Here is a 20,274-nt window from a genome sequence, read left to right as displayed (position 1 = left end):
CCATCTGTGATTACTAACAGGATATTTTGTAAGTACATCTGCCTTGCCTTTGTAATGTTTTCATAATGCTGTCAGTGGTGATGGTGCTATGAAGACAAACAGAATGAAAGATCGGGTCATTGATTGAAAATTTGGGGTAGCGTAATTAAAGGTTTTACAAAAGTTTTAAAAACCGCGTAGCTAAATTCATTGTACTTCACATATTAACTGGCTTGCAAAATTGAACTGCGCAATCCCATGATGTCAGGGCATTAAAAGTTGAGTTGTTTTAGCATTGTGTGTGTGCAAAAGTGTGAATAACATTACATAACGATGTTGATTCTCCACAAAGCTGGAACATAAAAGACTGTTCCAAGTCTTAGAATCTTACCTTTCAGTCAAAGGAATAAAGTAAGAAGTTCACTTTTATATGATGGTGGTAGCATTTGACTGAGGCTAGAGTAGAAGTAACTCAGAGGAAGCCAATCGATGGAAGGACATCTTTAGGTGAATTATAGGTGGCATTCATTCATTTGCTCAGAATCGCTCCCTGCTTGTTGAGGACCAGCTTTTAGACCAGTGACAGCGACTTAACGCTAATAAACTGAGAGTAAATTAGATATTGATAGGTTTTCTACACTGCCTGACATAAGGTAACATTTTGCTTTCTACTTTATATAAGATCCTTTTGCTCACATGCTCAAATAATTGCAGCTTTTTGCATTTACTGAATGAAAGCCCAATTGAATGTTGGGAATCGTCACTCGAGCGAAAGCTACAATACAAAACACCAATGCATGCGCTTGTGGGTGTGTTTGCACCAGGGCCCCTGTGTGTTCTTATCATCCATGCATCTTGAGCTTTGCTGGAGCATAAAGGCTGCCAGTGTCTCAAAAGTCAGGCCAGTGGATGACCTTTGCCATCCCTTCCCAGCAAAGCAATCCTGGAGTACAGGTGTGATTTTCTCACCTGGATGTTTTGTTCGAGACACAAGCTCGCATGGCTCGACGGTCAACCAATAAAGCGGCGTCCAACTTGGCACGACACCGCTTCCCATACCCCCGCGTCTGTCCCGTGTCTGGACCATGTGTTTACAAAAGGGCTCTTTCTCTAAGTTCATGCTACACTGCGCCTACCTTCATCTTCACATTCATCAATTCACATGTTTTGGTGAATTTGTTCTATTTTGCACACACACACGCAGTGTTGAGTGAGATTTTCTTGACATTTTTCTCGTGAATTCTTTATAGCTTCCTATTTGATCATGTTGTGACGCTTCAATAACACAAATGCACCGTGTCTAAAACAACGAAACACCAAGTATCTGCTTCCAAGGTGTGTTCTAATCCGATTATTCTACTTTAGATATCTAAAATTCTCAAAAATGATTACTTCAAAGAGACACAGACAGACATGGGACCTTTGACAACAGTATGTCAACAAACCTACTAACCCACTGTCTGGTCCTGGTTCTGTGTGATTTGTCGTAAGTATTCCCGGAAGACAGAATGTGTCTCTGCTTGGGGGTCAAGCTTTGTGATGAAAGCATCTTTGGAAATATGACAAATGAGCTGTTCACTAGCACCAGTTGATGGTGACGTTCTATTTCAAGCACCTGGAAGAATTAAACTGTGTCATGTCAATGAATGATTAAGGTCCACGCATAAAAATGTGTAGAAATCCAGATCATTGCTGAAGTGCCATTGATCAGTGTAAGAAAAATCCCACACTGTTTGGTCATGATGTGGATGTTGTGATGCAGAAGAATGGTATATTTATATTTATTGTATTGTGTTTTATATTTGTGTATATCATTAAGGCTTACAATTTGATTTCCCAAGTTACAATGAAAATTAAGAGGAAAAAAACATGCAGCAGCCCATTCAATTTCATGGACCATGCTTTTTTAAAAATAATTCCTTTATGGCTGTGTTTGCCGTTGTTGCCTCTGTAACTTCCTTCCTTATCGCTACTATGTCTACCGGTAAACACCCACAACAGTACAGAAAACGCCAAACAAATCTGGAATGCGCAGATCAGCTGTTGCCAAATCCCTTTTGTCTTGTTTTGCTTTTGTTATCTAAGAGAGAAAATATTTGCTTCCTAGGATTCCGCTCTATTTGAAATCATGAGCTTGCATATTGTCGATCTCATTTTCGTTAGGCAGTACAAAGCTAAAACCTGTCAAGCAAATGGTTTGACCTCAGCCTGGTAAATCAATCAAATATAGAACACATCTGATTGATACAGCAGCATGATCAGTCAATGATAGACTAAACCTAAATGGTTTCCTTTTAGGACTTGTGAAAGCTGAGCAGAGCAGAGGTATGGATGAGGAAGTGGAATCCACAAACTTGAGGGCCGAGAGTCCTCTGAGCCAGCTGACGGGGTTGGGGATGAGCTGTCTCCTCAGCCAGAAGTATCGCCACTGTGGGCCGGGCCTTGCCAGTCCTCAAGAGTACAACCAGTGGCTACCATGCCGCCATGATGCCAGTCTGCTGCCGATGAAAGAAGACCTGGCTCTTTGGCTCAACAACATCATGGGTGAGATGATGAACCTTTGAATTTTGACCCTGTGAAGCCAAACGCCTTGTCAAATGTGGACCTGGTCCACAATTTCTTTACCAGTCACAATTCTGAACTGGTCAATATGACTTTTTCCGTCATACTTACAATATGAAGCGTTCCAAACTCCGACAATAACACTTCATCCTCTATGACAGAATCACTGAAATGATGAAATTCTCTTCTCTCAATTTGTTTTGTTTGGGTTAATTCTTCAACTTTTATGAGAAAATGCCCAGCAACCAAGGAAAGAATTGCAACCGGCTCACGAAGTTCTCACGTAGACATTGTCAGTTTTACTAATTTTTGACCTAAATGTGGGTGTTTTAAATTCTGCTGAAAATCGTCCAAAAAAGCCCCAAATCACTAGTGAGACTGTGTGAGTTCATTTTAAGGTTTAATATTAATTTGAATTTGATAAATGTTGTCTTCATAAGACAGCATATTTTATTGATACATTTTATAGGGTTGCTGTTTTTCACTGGAGTCAGCCGGGATAGGCTCCTGCACACCTGGGACCCCCGTGAGGATAACCAGTTCTGAAAATGGATGGATGTTTATGTTCAGTATTTGCAGATATCACTGTAGGGATGTTCTCTTTAAAAACACACAAACAATTTCAAAGGAAGGCCATGTGTGTTTGTGTGTAGGTGTGGACGTCACCGCTGACAACTTAATGGACAGACTGGACAATGGTGTCATTCTTTGTCAACTGGCACAGTTTCTCCAAGACAAAATGAGCCACAACAGTAATGGAAAGGTTCTGTCATGGAAAGAAATATTTATTTCTTAAGATCAGTGTCTTTTATTTTAATCAGTCTAACAAAATATAGAAAGTACAACTATTTAAATAAGTGCATGATGTACAGAATATAAAATAACCATTATCCACAATTCTCTGACATACAGTAATTTTCACCACAATGATACGTACTGTTAACTAAACAAAGGTAAAATGCCCAACAACAATGACATGACAAGAAACAAGCAAGCTAGAAAAACAAGATTTTCTCTCCACCTCTTTAATGAATGTGTCTTCTCTCAATGTGATTTTGTGTATGCTGGGTGCAGCCCGTCATCAAAAGAGTGATTCATTGGCGGGCTGATGCTACTTCAGGATCATTTTTTGCCAGAGACAACACTGCTAACTTCCTCTACTGGTGCCGCAAGATTGGCATTGACAGGGCCCACCTTTTTGAATCTGAGGATTTGGGTGAGCTAATTGTGTGTATTTTTGTGTGTAAAGTATAGTGCCAAAAACAAAAAAAATGGGTGTGACATTATACATCCTTTTCCCGTAACGTAGATCAATGAGATTATTTTTAATAGATTTTGACGTATGTTGTTCTCGTGCCCAACTGCGTTCTTCACAATAGCGTCAGGTTTGTTGGATTCGGATAAGCATTTTGTTTGATGTGGAAGTAGTGAAGGAGATGAAGCATCTATGCCCTCATGCCCTCAGATGCACATTCAAAGGCCTCAGAAATTCCATCTCTGCCTCAAAGAGACCGTGCACTTGACAAAATATGCCCCCGTTTGCCAGAGACACATTTGTTCTATTTTTATCTATCCACCCTCTTTGTTTGTGTTCCGTGCATGTGCTGTGTGAAGTCCTCCATAAGCAACCATGGGAGGTGTGCCTATGTCTGATGGCGCTGGGACGTATGGCAAGCAGGTAACTACGTATATAAAGTCCTCCAGCCAAACTCAAGATCATGCAAAGTGACAATGAAAGTAAGAAAGGGGCCAGGCAAAATATGTATGATTCATATATTATTTATCTTCATTTCCCTGTATAAGCTCTGTGTTGACTATTATATGTAGGTACATTGTTTGTAAAAAAAAATAAAAATTAAAAAAAAAGCAACGGCATTCACTTGTTATATTTCTAATTGTTAATTTGGATGACCTTACAAGTATTGCCATATTTTTCGCCTTTTTAGGTATGGAGTCGAGCCTCCAGGCCTTGTGAAGTTGGAGAGAGAGATAGAAAGGGAGGAAGGAGGGAGTACTTCTCCATTGTCCCCGCTACCCTTCTCCTTTTTTCCGGCCCCAGAGCTTTCCTCGCGCTCACATTCAAGCAACCCTCCGAGCCCGCCCCCTCCTTCTCCGCCGGTGTCCCTCACTCCAAGCTCCATCTGCCTCTCTGAAGCCCACATCACGCCCCTCGCGTCTGATCTTCCATCAGCCGCTGCAGAGCTAGTGCCCACATGTTTATCCCCCCTGCAGTCCTTCCTCCCAGTTCCAAACCTCAGCACAACCACAGCTTCAACACAAACCTCTTTGTGCTCTCCTGACACATCTGCAACCTCACAAGGCCAAACGCAGGTGGCCATTGCTGCAAGATCCCCCACACCCTCCCGAGCGTCAAACTCCAGCAGAAAAAGCACAGACGCCAGTAACATTTTGGATGACGGGGTACGCCTCATTCACGGAGCTTGCTTACATTGTCTGCAGTACATTAACACCCTGTGTCTGTTTAACCTCTTTCAGGTGAGAATTATTATTGAGAATCCACCCTGCAGCTGTCCAAACAGGTTCCCTGTTGAAAAGCAGCCAAGAAGCTGTTATCGTGTGGGGGAAAAACTTCTTTATATACGGGTAAGGATTTTTTTGTTTTGTTTTTAGATTTATACTCATCACCAACCATCCCCATAAGCTATTCAAGGTAAGACAGGCTATAATAATAAAAATGTGTACATTGAAATACATTAAATTAAAACTTAAACATGTAGCACACTGAAATGGCTCAGCCCCCAAAATGCTCGGTGGTATGAGCATATCATCCTCCAGAATGGTAAATAATCCAACGTTGTGTCTGAATTGCTACTTTTTTTTACCATTTTCTGGGATGGAGATGTTGCTGCCTTTCAGCATCACTCAGTCATTCACCACCTGTATGTTTCAATACAAAGGCCTTCTGGGAGTCAGGGTTGCCTGGCAACGAATAAGACTGGGCTGACAATGATTTTATTCAGAACACAGACCTTCAACTAAGAGTTCAAATCTGAGAGGGAAACAAACGCGCCTCTTGCAGGTAGATTTTACAAAGATATGGCTTTTGTGTGGGCAGTTCAAATGGCAGCCCCTTTGGGAGTCACTGTCCTTCCATGTGAGAAGACGTCTCATTGTGCACTGGATGATTTATTTCACTCACGCTATGATCCATCCATCAAACTATATTCATGCTTCAGCCTCACATGTTAAAAGCAGGGGGGGAAACATTCGATTTTTCAATACCTCAGTATGATTAAAAATACATATTAAGCCTTACATGAAAGCTATACTGATGTGTGTGCATGATCTTTTTAGTTTGCTGCAATGGTAGTAGCCTTCAATCTTCTACTGTTTGTGAGAAAAAGTAAAAGAAGAAATAGGATAATGTGGTTTATTCATCTCCTTTCATTAAATTTACTATTAAATTTAACACTTTGGCGATAGCAGTATAATGTTTTTATAATCTGATTTAAGAATTCTTGTTCGATGAAGGACTATGGGTTAAATATCGATACAGTGTGTAAATACAAACCATTATCATTGAATCATTTTTATACTGCTTGTCCTCATTTGGGTTGCGGGTGAGCTGGAGCGGAGAGGCAAGAATTGTACACCCAGGATCCATTAGCACATATTGCTAAGAAACCATTTACATTCACATTGGGACAATTACGAGTCTTCAATGATCCCCCCATGCATGTTTTTATTATGTATGTATGTTTTTAGTATGTACTGTAATACTTGCAGAAACACCATGTAAGTATGGGGAGTATATGCAAACTCCACACAAAAGTCCGGAGCCCAAATTTGAACCCTCAACCTACAAACTACAAGGCAGATGTGATAGATAAATAATTAAATAATTAAATAATTAAATAAATAAATAAATAAATAAAACAGATAAATCGTTACACTATAAATAAATGAAATAGATAAATCGTCTATAAATAAATGAAATAGATAAATACACTAAAAATAAATAAAACATAAATCGTTACACTATAAATAAATGAAATAGATAAATTGTCTATAAATAAATGAAATAGATAAATACACTATCAGTAAAGAAATCAAGGCGTAGTGGCAAAAGCGCAAATCCACACAAAGGTACTGCACTTGACTCACGAGTGTGTACAAATTGGTCACTAGTTGACACCTATTTAGTGCTTTGTAAATCTTATTGAAAATGCCATTGACCAAGCACATGTCTAATTGGTAATCAATGTTGTCAGCCTCAGTTTGTTGAAAATAGAGATACAGCTAATGGCATCATTTCAAATGAGTTTCGATGTCTCATCGTGAATGCAAGAAAGTAAGTGAGGTTGAACATTAAAAAAATAATAATAATCAATTCAGATAATCAAATAGTATGTTTGCTTGTGCATTTTAACAGATAACATATATATTTTTTCCCTCTGCTTTTTCAAAACTTTAAATGATGTTGCAGGTATTTCACACCAAACAAATGTATGGGCCTTTCGTCCATACAATATCTGTTAATGTTCTTTCCTTGTGCTTTCCTATCTTCATGAGAGCCATTTAATAGAACCAGAATCAAATCTTAAATATTTTAATATAAAAGAACTTTGTCTGATGTCTGATATAATATTTCAGGTTTTCTATCCACTCTTCATATGTAGCACCTCAACTTTGTACTTTCAGTGACTTTGCCCGAGTGTGGTCAGGACTTGCAATTCCTTTTTGTCAGCTTTTGACAACACAAATACTGTGCTGCTGGAGCTGCTGCCCATTGACCCTGACTCCATCTATCACGTGTCACACAGCTGTCATCATGGTTGGAAAGACACACACCAAAAACCGCAATTAACATACACCATGACGACCCCCCCATTTGTGGACACACCTTTAAAACAAGCACATATTATTGATTTGCAGGGCAAAGTCATTAGTGATGGGTTTAATCGGACAGCTTGTTAATGAGCAACTGAGCATGACGGCCCCTCCTCATGTGTAAACTTTCAGCCCCCCCATTCCTGTCCATGTCCTTGGGGGACTATTCAATCATGGTGGCCATGAAGGGCTCAGCCATTCTTTAGTATTGAAATAGAGAAAAGCTTTCCTTTCTTCTCTGTGCCCAATTAGGCTCTGTGTAGCCAGAACACGGTCGCACTGTGTCATTGACAGAAAAGGCGTGCGCAAGATCATGCCACATTCATTATTTGTTCAGCACATCTGCTAATAAGGTAAACCTAAGGACGGATGAGCATTAACGCGTTTACATTTTGGGCTCAGCTTTATGACAGAAATGACCTTATCACACTCTCTTCATGCTTGAGTGACCTTTGATGTGGAACAATAAGAGATATGGGTAAAACATGTCAACGCATTTATAATCGTTTTTTATTGAATACATTAGACTTTAAAATAATCATTCAAATATGATGCACGCAGATGAACTTTGTTGGTATGCCTTTCTGTGTTCTGCAATCCTTGTCTGGCACTCTTGAGATGAGAGAGGAAAGTTGTCACAATGTTATAAAACTAAACATTTACAGTTCACCCTGAGGAGAACTTGACTTTCACATTTCATATCTGCCCCAAAACCACAAATGGCAAGCTCAAGCTAGCATTCAAGGAAAACACAAGTCCTATTTTATTTTCACATGACAAATTGGCCAATAATGTTGAGATGTCCATAATCACATTATTTCTCTTACTGTAAATTTTATTATGGTCCAGGGTTCCCTCTTGCCTCAGAAGCTGTGGATTTGGCTCAAGTCTGACTCCTACTGGCAGTTGTTTAAACCCCATCTGTGACCCCATATTAATTTTTCAGCAGGACAAGATGAGTCAGTGGGCCTAACAGTATGGACTCAGGGGAATGCAGAAGATGCTTTAAAGGAAGCAGACGTAGCAGGTTGTTTAGGGGGAAGGAGGAGCTTTATTCCTGACCCACAAATATAGCTGCCTGTGTGATCATTCCAAACACATCCCATCCCCCACTACCCAAAAAAAGCACCAATCTGCTTTTTCTATATACTATGGCATGGGCCTTTTCAGAACGTCAGTGCATGACATGATCCATGAGTTCTTACTGTATTTCTTTCTTTCAGGCTGTTGCCAAAAGTGAGACTGACTCAAAGCTTACTGGTTCTTTTTACATTTTTGTAAAGATATGAACAAACTACTTAATAAAATTTATTTTAACTTTAATGTTGACGACCACTTGCATTAAGGCAAAGTGGGAGTAGTGACCAATCATATCCAGCAGATAGAGCTGCAGCTAGTGAAATCATATTCTCTAATACCACAAGTGTCTAACTCAAGGCCCATGGGGCTGGAATTGGTTCAACACAGCCACTAAAGCAAGTTATCTGCATTTAATTCATATTTCTTACTAAAATCGGTATTCTTAGCCTTTGCGTGGATTTTTGCCATGACTTCCAATATAAAGTAGAAATGTCTTTATTGTTTACACAACTGTTTGTATGAGTCCACTTTAGTATGACTGTTACAATGTGGTAACACAAGATGTTGCATCTTAAGGGAGAAAACATTTCAATCCAGCCTCTGACTACTTTAGGATGATATCAAAAAGTGACCGTCTCAGTCCGGTGGTTGTCATAGCAAGCATAGAGTTGGATGTGTGCGATGGCATCTGTTGCTCTTGTTTAATATATCCATAAAATTATACAGGCAATTTATAATGCGCCCATTAAAAAAACATGCATCAAATTTTAGAAATAAAAGCAAGGCAATTATTTTGCTATGAAAGACCATGCAGTGTAAAAGACATCCAGCGGCTGTAAGTCAGGAAAATGGTTCACAGAGAATGTCAGACTTGACCCCTGTCAACCTTAACATTTTAATCTGGACTATGTCAGATGAGATAGACCGCGCCTCAGCTTCCTTCCACGGCTGCTTAAGTCTGAGCGTGTGCCATTGATTTTTCATCCCATACGAGTGACATGCTTCCCCAAACATGAGGGAGGGAGGGAGGGAGGGAGGAAGGGAGGAAGGGAGGAAGGGAGGAAGGGAGGGGCGGGTGGTCATATCTGCTTGTGTGATCACATTCTTAATGCTTCCTTAATGAAGGGTTTATTGGCCACAAACCAAGAAGGGGGGTGGGGGGCTCATGCTGACAGGACAATAGCCCGCTTTGCAAGGCCTCCCGGGAATGTTAATGTCTCCTGGGAGTTGTGACTGTGCGATGAATTCATCTCAATCCCCCTTTAATTTTTATCCTGGCTTCATATTGTGGCAGTAGTTGCCATGGCAGCACTCGGGGTTTTCATGGCGAAGGCGTCTTGTTTGTGAAGGATGTCTCGAATCCGAGACAGCGGCCCTTTCTGCAACAGCTGCCCGCACGCACCAAGGCTATACGGTTTTATTGAAAAATAAAAGGGCACGTTACGTGGTTTGGGTGCGGATGAAGCTTTGTGCGTCACTGCGAGTGTGCGTACGCATGCATGCTCATATATGGATTAGTCTGTCGCGTGAGCTCAGCTGGTGGCACGAGGCGCTCTTTTATTTGGTTTAATGAGATTTTGACAAAGCTATCTGAAGATCATTTGACATTCATGGAGACAACTTCATATGCAAGGGAAGCTTGTAAATATTAGATTGGTGTGTGTGTGTGGACTGACAATCTATCAAAAATGTGGCAATAAAACATCCTTTACATTTTTTGTTTCACGTCACAGATGCTGAATGAGCGTCACGTGATGGTGCGTGTGGGTGGAGGCTGGGAGACTTTTGTAAGCTACCTACAGAAACACGACCCCTGCAGAGGAGGACCGATGGGCAGATCTGTGATCAGGGGCTGTCGGGGCAGAGTAAAGCCACTCAATTTGAGCATGTCACCTGACAGCTACATGGTGGTCAATGCTCATGGAAAGAAATAGATTGTTCGAATGCTCATTTGTATCTTTTTGGTACGCACTTAATATTCCAACCAAATTGTACAAGTATAGTCAAGTAAAAACAACATTTATGTGTCCCGTTCAATAGCGGTGTAACAAACTACATATTTTGTATAGATTAACTGCAAATGTCTTTGCAAGCTTACAATACTTGGATTGGTTTAGTGAGGTTACATTTAGCATGTAAAATAGTTTGATTTTGTGTTTAATTTATATATGTTATTTGAATAGCCAAGATTCACAGTCGGAAAATAAATATGCTTTATTTCATAAAATCTGTTGACTTTTTGAGTGCTGGAGTATCGGGAAGAAAGGTATGCACATTAAATGCTGGTGACAACGGGATGGACATGTGAATTTTATAAGAATAAATGTTTGATTATGTTATATAGAAGAATTTGAATCTTTTTCCTGGACTTCATGAGCAGTCATGCTAAAAATTCCAAAACAAGTCAGTTTCTCCCTCTAGGTGGCACTATGTGCTCAGTGGAAAAAAATGCCATTGCAATGTTCTGGAAGAAATTGCAATCCTAAATACACGACATCAGCATTATGTATTACACAAGACTTAATGTCATTTTGAAGCAAACTAAACAATGGAAACCAGGAAGCTAGTAATTACACCTTTTATTTCGGTAAAATAAATAAGTAAAATGGACAGTTTAATACTGAAATGTACTGCAATGATTTCATGCATGTCAGTTATGTCTTCTCAGTCACCACAAAGCACCTGCAGTGTGAATTGAACTGGTACAAATGTAAAAAAACAAACAAAAAAAACCAACAATGCTACTGAAACAAGTTTATCTTAAAATGGCAGCTTTTTCGCTGAACACAGGAAATTGAAAATTGAGAGTATGTGCATTTGATTCTGAATCATAACACTGCTGAAATGAACAGCGGACTCAGCATTCTTGTACTCGTTATTTTGTCTTGAAACTAAATGATAAAGTTAAAATTCCGGTTTGTGCTATTAATTTATATTTTATCAAATGCAACAATCTGAGATAGGGGACACAAATTTGTGCTTAATCTTCATGTAATGTGTGATATTACACGTGATAACATGTAATAAGTTGTAGCACATCAGATAGAACTTAAAAAGTGGGTCAGACTATTCCCACAAGAGTACACAAAAATACATGTGTGTAATATTGCTTCCATTTTGTCAACACATTTAGTCCATACAGAAATACATGTTACCGGCCAGTTTGGGTGATGGTCTTTAAAAAAGCAAAACACTCAAAAGTATTCTGAGTCAGGTGACTCATGAATGGTGCAAGACAATAAATGTTCATGATTTATTCCTAACACTCATCCTCTTATTACTGCCATCATATTGTCACAATAAGATTGAACTGACTTTCCATAAATACACAATGTGGTATAAACCCATAATATTTGTAAAAGACACATCAGAGTGTGCATCACATGCTCGTATCATTTTTGAATGCCATGTGTGACCTAGCAAACATACTTTGTAACTTTGCTCTGACTTTGAACGGATCCAGCAATGTGCAAAGATTCAACAAGACACTGAAGATACACTTTTCTGTCATGCTTCAGTTAACATCTAACCTCTTGTAGTGGTTTGGTAACGTGACATGAACACACATCATAATGCATCTCACTCAACTTTCACACTTTAGGTGACCAGGAGGCGAAAAAAAAAAAAACAAGCTACTGAGCCTCCTTCCAACTTTAACAGCCTTGTCTTGTTATCCACCCTTTAGGTGACCCAATATTCTTTGAAACTCATACACTTGAATTGATCAATTTTCTAATGGACCTTGTACAATAAACTAATGCATGAAATAATACTTAGTTGCATGTCACTAAAAACAGCTTTTCCCAATTGTGAGGTCGGAGCCCTGGTGAATTTTGGCTGGGTCAGTCTTGGTTAGTCATCAAGTAGGAACACTTCTTCATTCTATGTATCAAATTTACTCGCTGGAGTGCCAACCCAGAGTGATGACATAGCTGTGTGTATCTTTATGTAAAGGTTAATACAACAGGTAGACTCTATTCAATCAGAATAGGATTTAAAAATAAAATACAATTATTGTTGTCCAGTAATTTCAAATTTGATTAAAAAATAAAAGTAAAGTACTTATTTGCAGTAAGACGTCAAATTATTTTTAAATTATGTAGAATTTGTTGCATTCCTGAACAGAAAACTAAAAACAATTGTAATAATATGCTTAAATTAATTTCTGACTTCCCACTATACGATCAGTAGCTGCCTCAAGTTAAGATACAAGAAAAAGCTGGATTCAGTTTGGAATTTCTTATTTCTGTTCAGACTAGTGAAACACCTCGGTGAGCCAAATATAAATATGATGTTGATGCTGATGATGACGATAGGATTCACCGAACTGCTTCATGGCGCTGGTTGCTCTGAGAACAATCCAAGGTGAGGGCAGTATAATATGCAATTGTTAAGAAATGTAGACCACAATGTTATTGTCTTGTACTTTGGTAAATTTGGGCACCAGGAAGTCTTAAATTGAAAATTTGGAACCCTGTATTAAATCAAAATGCATAATGCATTTTCATTCAAACAACAGAATTATACTTGAATGCAAATCCTGTTGATAGTTCAGCACCTTTTGACTCAGATATGCAACAACACATTGAAAGTTGAAGGGTAAAAGATAAAAAATAAAAAATAAAAAGAAATAAAGCCCCTTGCTCTGTCAGCTGCTAATGATCCTGTTGAGTCAAGGTAGAATTAAGGATTTTTAGATATATTTTTTTGGCAACACAAAAACTCTACAGCACTTCTTTCTTATTCCTAAAACAAGTACTTTTAAAAGGATGAGCATTTGTGTAAACAACCTTAGTCTGAATTTATCTCTGCAATCAGATTTCAAAATTGTCTCTTGTCACATTCCATATCTGCTGTCTGCAAACAAGTTCTTGTCAAGAATTGTAAGCGCTGTGCTCTTAAAGTCACAGCTCAGCAGTTACGCATTTGAGCAAAAAAAAAACGAACAACCTCAAAATGCCATCGTGTTGCTGAATCCTACAATGGATTCATCCCTCAAGCGCACATTTTTAACGCTAAACTGCTGACCTGCACTTCCGTACTGTCAGGCATCGTTGTTGGAACACACGATATAAACCTAATTGAAAATCTACTTTACATAAACGTTGTATCTTAGTCTACATAGAGATGCAATTGCACACACAAAAATCTTTTAAGTGATGATCAAATGTTTTTTTTTTTTCTTTTAATGCAAATGTAGTCATCTGTATTTTTATTTTATTTTTTTGGTGCTGCCCACACCACTCGATTCATCCAGCAGAGAACGCAGACATTTCACATGGTCACGGCTAACGTTTGATATCATTGTGCTACACTAACAGTAAGCAATGGGCAATCATTGCCAGATTTTCTTTTCTTTTTTTTTTTTTTTTTTTCATTGCAAACAGCAGCACACGGCACTCTGGTGAAAAGAGCAAGGCTGACAAGATGCTCTGGCCTAATTTGATGTGATTTGCTCTGTTTGGATGATCTCGCTTATGATTCATCAGCAGAAAATGAGAAAAATGAGGGAAAGCTGGTGTCTTGTCTGCTTGGGTCTGTGTGTAGCAAATGGATTTCGGAGAGCACCATTGTAAAACAGTCACCTTCAGATTGCCATAAAGTCAACATGTCTAAAATGACAACATCAAAAACCTTGTGCTATCAGAGCCAAAGACTCTTGGTGTCCCTGGACGTCCTTTCGGGCGGGTTCAAGAACTTGAAATCTGTTAGCTCTTCGTCCCAGAATGTTTGCGCTATCACAACTCAGGCACAATGAAAACTGAGAGGGATGGCATGTGTGGTAATATGGTGATGAGACAAAAATGGTCGTAGATTTTAACATCCAAGTCTTGAAGAGTGTAGTTTGTGTGCTCGGTGGTTGGTTGCCTGGCCCGGCCCGACCCTGTCACACGGTTCCATTCTCGTGCCTCGGCTTGTGGGTTGCTGTGCGGGTCGGCGTGCTGAGGGACGGGGCCAAGGTGCAAAGGAAGCCAGCCAACAGAGTAAGGCCGAGGCCGCCCCAGGCGCAGAACATGGACCAGCCATAGCCATGGCTGATGTCCTCAGGAAGGCCGTACATGTTCCGGGGGTAGCGGGATAACTCAAAGTTGATTCCGGCCACACATGTGCACAAGGAGATGATGCAGCATGTTCCTGTGAAGAGACATGCACACAGTCATTGAGCAAGATGAGTAAGTATCTTTTGGAAATTTATGGAGTGTCAATTAGCTATAAAAAAAAAAAGATCCTGTGTTTTGTGTGTGAAAACTATCGAACCTCAATAGGCCAAAAGTTCCAGCTTGGAAAATTTACCACAAAAACCAAACAAAATCTGTGAAGCTCTCATTGTACTTGAGACATCTGCAATATCAAGTGAGCCTTCAAGTGAGCAAGTGGGTTTTGCTCTGTATGTTTGTTTTGTGATGCAACCACACAACGGTAAACGTAAACCACAACCGAAGAAATAAGATTAATTGAATAACAATTCCATGCAAAAACAGTTTTACCAAGCAGACGCAAATCTAAAAAGAATGTGTGACCGAGCACTGCCATAAAATGTGAAAATCTTCTTTGAAAGGTTTACAATTGCCTAAGATGTGACAAAGCACAACTTTTGACGCTCAACTCGCTTCAGCACTTTTTTGGCACCAAGATGCGGCAAAGCACAGCATTTGTCTAAATGAAAATACTAACCTCACTTTAGCATAGTAATTCCTTGGTACCAAAATGGCACAAGAGGCAGTGAAACACGACTTTTGTCTAAATGAAGCTCTCCAACTCATAGCATCTAAAAGCGGATGTTAATCCAAAGGATTTTTTCTTTAAAACTGGTATTCTTCTTAACATTACATTTCTGGGATAAGAGTTAAACAAAAGAATTCATCAGCCTCCGGCTGGCACCATGTAAGGCAGTTCCCCTTTTTCCACACTTAGTTCACCAAGGACAATCCCGGCCCCAGCAGTGGGCATCTTTCGACGTCTGCAGGGTGATGCTGCGGATGTTTTATTGCCCTTTTCATTGCGGTGGCGTGCCTTGGGGGCTGGCTCCTGAATTTCCCCTTCGGGATGAATAAAGTATATCTTATCTTATCTTTCCATCCTTCCATCCATCCATCCATCCATCCATCCATCCATCCATCCATCCATCCATCCATCCATCCATCCATCCATCCATCCATCCTTCCTTCCTTCCTTCCTTCCTTCCTTCCTTCCATCCATCCATCCATCCATCCATCCATCCATCCATCCATCCATCCTTCCTTCCATCCATCCATCCTTCCTTCCATCCATCCATCCATCCATCCATCCATCCATCCATCCATCCATCCATCCATCCATCCATCCTTCCATCCATCCATCCATCCATCCATCCATCCATCCATCCATCCATCCATCCATCCATCCTTCCTTCCTTCCTTCCTTCCATCCATCCATCCATCCATCCATCCATCCATCCATCCATCCATCCATCCATTCATCTATCCATCCTACACACCCACACACCCACCCACCGACCCACCAACCAATGTATAGAACTGCTACAGTCAAAGCACACTGATGCTGTCGTTTTAAGGCCTGTGCAAAGGTTTTACTTTATGTTACCCTAACCACGATCCCTTGTTGCATGTGGCCAAATGTACAAACCTGGTGGAATAAAGGGCCTCCTAAAACCATCTCGAGCTGTCTTTTAATCACTGCTTTGCCTTCTTTTTCTTCTAATATATTCGTAACAGCACGACTACTTAATACAACGAATGTGAAGTCACATTACAATCAACAAAAAATTCTGACAGAATATATTTTGGTCAAGGGTTTCTTAAAGTGACGGTTACCCCATAATGAAAATGGTCAATATTATAATGAAAATAGAATGTAAAATATCAAAATTATCCTACTTGTTTATTCAAACAATAAATTCATATTTAATATCAACTAACCACTTATTTCACACATATTAACATGTAGTTAGCAGAGCAATGTGTGTGACATACCAAAATCACATATCCAATTAAAAAACAGGAAAAGAAACACATTTTAAGACTTCATTGTGCTATGTGTGCCACATATAATTAGACTTCAGAGTTATGTTCATAGTGAGATTGACCTAATTTAATACTTATCTGACAGTGTCACAACATGTGACATTTACGTAATACGATGAATATGAAGTGACATAACAATCACAAAAATGTACATACGGTACCACATATTTCTTTGACAGTGTCAATCAAATGTAAACATTAGTGTCTTTGGAAGAGTAGCTTCTTTTAATCACCACTTGTACTGGATGTCATTACAATGAGCGAGCGGTCATAGTGTTGTAGCCGGTGGTGTGTGTTTGTATAAATGCACGCAAATATTTCCGTACAGTACCTCCCATGAGAAAGAGTAGCCCAGCTACATATTGCATGAGGTCATGCTGTTGGCAGCATCCCAGCACTCCAATTATCCAGCCAAAAAGAATGATGGAGACAGCCATACCAACAAAGCCTGCCGTCATTCTTCTTAGATCTGCAAGAAGAGATGACAATGCTAAAGATGTATTCATGTGAGCTATCACTTCAATTACATTTGTATCTTATACACAATTCTGGGCCATTTAGATGCTTAATTTAACCCAATATACATGTTTTGAGGATGTGGGAGGAAATAAGAGTACTCATGGAAACACAGAAGGAGACAATCTAACCGCAGCGACGCTACAGCTATGAACTTTTGAACCTTTGAACTTTTACTCTGTGTACGGTGGGTCCTTAAAAGTGGTTTGACATGGATGGTTTGATAAACATGTTATTTATGTTAGTTATTTGAATAATTGTTAATATATTGCGTCAGGCACGTTTTCAGTTCCTCATTTGTGTTTATGTAACGTTAGCATACAATATTGTTAAGCCTGTTGCCTATTCATATCTGTTCTTGGTGCTGGAATTTGTCAAATAAAGTTCCTCCAAAAATGCAACTTGTACTCCAGTGCAACTGGCTGATTAGCCATTCGTTTAGCCAATGAAACGTTAGTGCAAACGAAACAACGAAGGAGGGCATGTGTGTGTGTGTGTGTGTGTGTGTGTGTGTGTGTGTGTGTGTGTGTGTGTGTGTGTGTGTGTGTGTGTGTGTGTGTGTGTATATGCGTTTGTGCGTGTGTGTGCGTTCGTGCGTTCGTGCGTGTGTGTGTGTGTGTGTGTGTGTGTGTGTGTGTGTGTGTGTGTGTGTGTGTGTGTGTGTGTGTGAGACTGATAGACAGACTGCGTGATTGGACGCTGCAATGAGGAGCTATCTGTCTCCCGATGTTTTGTCGAATAAAGTTGGATTTGTTATTGTCGTATATGTACACTTGTGTAGCTGCTACTACTGAGTAGGCGGTGGAGCAACTGATTATTTAAAACTCAGTAATTGTTAATTTTTTTCACATTAAACAATTTGAGTCAGTCAAAGTTTGTCTCTCTGGTCTTCGGGGCAGAGGGGGGCAAGAGGACTTTAGTTAGGGGGGCCCCTTGACATATTTTTGCCTAGGGTCCCACGGAGGTCTGAACCGGCTCTGAACACCTCACACGAGAAGGTCCAGTGGCGCTTCAGACAAATTTGAACAATTTTCACCAAACAACAGCAATGTGGCCACAGACCGAAAGAACCTGATTGGACAAAACACTTCGCTTTCGATTAAGAACAGCATGGACAAGGATGGAAAGGAATTGTTACTTGAACTCCACAAGAAATGAATTCTGCTTCCCTTAACAGAAACCATTGATATAGTGTATGTGATCAGAACCAAGAAGCAGAATGCTGAATGTTGATAAAAAAAATAAAAAAATAAAAATAATAATTTAAGTGACAATTAAGCAAGTCTTCATCAAAACCTAATACTCACGAAGTGCATGCCATTCATCCTGCCGTATGGTCTTGGTGATGTTGATGGGTAAATTCCGTGGAAGAATGGATGACGTGTAGTGATACTTTACCGGGGTACATCTTTGTATTATTCCTGGTGAAACAAAGCAAGTATGAGACATTGCATACGCACACAAGTTTTTTTTTGGTCATATTTCAGTTTATGATTGCTAGGTTACTACTGAAACAAAACATCTACTAAATCATATATTTATCACTTTAAATGTTGATGAGTTATTGAGTAACCCCAAACTGTCAATTTTGCAATGAGCAAATCTGACATCATGGAAACATCACTATACCAAACTCAGAGAGTGTGACTCATTTTCCCCTACTCTGAGTTGTGTTTTTAACTATTTCCAGAAAGCATCAGTGTTATTATACATATAAAGAGTTGGCATCGCAACTTTGTAACCACAAAGACACTGAGGATGATTAGTGATCTTGTTCTTCATAGAACTTCAATAATCTTTGCACTTGAGGGAAAAAAAAACATGTAAACATTCCCTGATAATTATTAGACATTTGACCCAAAACAAAGATATGTATCGCTGTGATAATTGTAATAGTAAACACTGACATTCCAAGCAAATACATTCAATAACCTTAAGTAAAATCTCTCTCTATGTTTTGGATAGATTTCTGTACCACCAGTAAAAGAATCACAGTGTCCTGCCACTGGTGAGCTATTTTTTGGAACCTTTCATAAATGTTTTTTGTTTTGTTTTTTAAACAAGTCGGCAGCCGAGGTGCAAATACTGTGGGATTCCTTTAGAAGATGTATGAAAATGTTCAGGATAAAATGAGAAGAATATTTATATATTTGATTGTGATGATTCTTAAACAACTAGAGAAAGCAAAATATACATGTTTCTGCAGCGTAATTGATTGTCTGAGGAATTTATCGCTAAAAACACAATTGGTGTAGAAGCAGAGCATGTGAGCTCAAAGCTTTGTTATTGTTTTTCTTTGCTTAGGCTCCAGGGGTACATGTAAGCACCTTTACACAGTGGTTATTGTTTTTAGCAGAGCTCCAAAAAATGTAATCAACATTTTGGGCGGAAGAATGCACCGTGGATGCTCTTGATGAGATATGCCCATCTATTCTGATGTGCAGCCAAATCAAAATCGGTCCTCATGAGCACCTGCAGGGCCACGCTGTCTGTGTTTGCGTTGTCAAACTAAAGATGCATCGGGGCCTCCTTTCTCACAGGACAGGCACGGAAATGCTGCTCATGTTTACCTTTGTAAATGAGATCCTCGGTGTCAAGGTCGAATCCCTCCCGGTGACATTTCCTCCAAAGGCCGGACACCGTTGAGTTGAACTGCCGACTGCAGTGGGACTCCATCGCGGAGGCTGCGGCCACAAAGTGTCGCTTGCTCCTGAAGAGAGGGACAGCCTCCGGGCCGCCTCCTCTCCTCTTCGGAGGCATCTGGAGGGGGAGGTTGTGGTTGGAGATGTAGATGTAGCCCGGATCGTTGCGCTTGTTCGCGTAGTTTTTACACCTCTCTCTATGCCTCCTGGCGTCCGTCTCGTACCAGTAGTCGGTGCAGATGGCCATAGCGAGCAGCCCCAGCGCGCAGAACGCCAGGAAGAGCCCTCCACTGGTTAACATTTTCATAGCGGCCATCTTCCAGACTCGACGGAGACAGGAGAGAAGCTTCCTCCGGTGGCCGTGGTGCAGCCGGTGTTGGTACCTCTGCTGCCGCGTGAAGTCACAGCCTCACGCGGTCCTGCCCTCCGAACATGCTGACCGAAAGGCCCGCGTTGCACGGACAGGATGGTGCGGTGGTCTGTTGTGCTCCCCGCTTGATGCAATGTTGTTCTCACCATCTGTTGTGGTACAGGAGGAGCGGATGGATGGCGACCAGCGCTGTGAGGAGGAGGCTGGGCCACGGGATGTAGTACCGCACTCTCTCCTCCGGGCTGTCGGA

At 40.2% G+C, this 20,274-nt stretch overlaps 2 protein-coding genes across 4 annotated transcripts; one reads left to right on the top strand and one right to left on the bottom strand.

Moving 5' to 3' along the window:
* The first annotated feature begins 445 nt into the window (after positions 1-445).
* Positions 446-13,809, top strand: gas2b (growth arrest-specific 2b). 3 transcript variants are annotated; one of them, XM_085907756.1, is made up of 8 exons: positions 446-632; positions 2,278-2,523; positions 3,195-3,304; positions 3,616-3,757; positions 4,156-4,219; positions 4,488-4,962; positions 5,038-5,145; positions 10,206-13,809. In XM_085907756.1, the coding sequence occupies exons 2-8, from the start codon at positions 2,307-2,309 to the stop codon at positions 10,404-10,406; spliced, it is 1,317 nt and encodes a 438-aa protein (XP_085763882.1). In that variant the 5' UTR covers positions 446-632; positions 2,278-2,306; the 3' UTR covers positions 10,407-13,809. The 3 variants fall into 3 exon arrangements, with proteins under 3 accessions (XP_085763882.1, XP_085763883.1, XP_085763885.1); XM_085907757.1 differs by lacking the exon at positions 446-632 and adding an exon at positions 1,285-1,465; XM_085907759.1 differs by lacking the exon at positions 446-632 and having other exon boundaries at positions 2,381-2,523; positions 3,011-3,304.
* Positions 13,810-14,359: 550 nt separating this feature from the next.
* Positions 14,360-19,970, bottom strand: tmem276b (transmembrane protein 276b). Its single transcript, XM_085907760.1, has 4 exons — positions 19,583-19,970; positions 18,320-18,433; positions 16,828-16,965; positions 14,360-14,607 (listed from the first exon to the last, which is right to left on the bottom strand). Exons 1-4 carry the CDS (start codon positions 19,968-19,970, stop codon positions 14,360-14,362), a joined length of 888 nt encoding a protein of 295 aa, XP_085763886.1.
* Positions 19,971-20,274: the final 304 nt, after the last annotated feature.

Source organism: Syngnathus leptorhynchus, chromosome 3, assembly GCF_054491065.1.
Source record: "Syngnathus leptorhynchus isolate UIUO chromosome 3, UIUO_Slep, whole genome shotgun sequence".
In the NCBI taxonomy this organism is placed as follows: Eukaryota; Metazoa; Chordata; class Actinopteri; order Syngnathiformes; family Syngnathidae; genus Syngnathus; species Syngnathus leptorhynchus.
The sequence above is the reverse complement of the archived record's forward strand: the minus strand, read 5'-3'. Positions and strand labels throughout refer to the sequence as shown.

Bases quoted from the DNA above. Each gene is read 5' to 3' on its own strand.
- gas2b (XM_085907756.1), top strand. From the start codon at position 2,307: ATGGATGAGGAAGTGGAATCCACAAACTTGAGGGCCGAGAGTCCTCTG. The intron at 3,305-3,615 runs GTTCTGTCATGG...TGCTGGGTGCAG, and splicing joins GCCACAACAGTAATGGAAAG to CCCGTCATCAAAAGAGTGAT. The intron at 4,963-5,037 runs GTACGCCTCATT...AACCTCTTTCAG, and splicing joins GTAACATTTTGGATGACGGG to GTGAGAATTATTATTGAGAA.
- tmem276b (XM_085907760.1), bottom strand. From the start codon at position 19,970: ATGGCCGCTATGAAAATGTTAACCAGTGGAGGGCTCTTCCTGGCGTTC. The intron at 18,434-19,582 runs GTAAACATGAGC...TTGTTTCACCAG, and splicing joins CGAGGATCTCATTTACAAAG to GAATAATACAAAGATGTACC. The intron at 16,966-18,319 runs GTGAGTATTAGG...CTCTTCTTGCAG, and splicing joins GGATGAATGGCATGCACTTC to ATCTAAGAAGAATGACGGCA.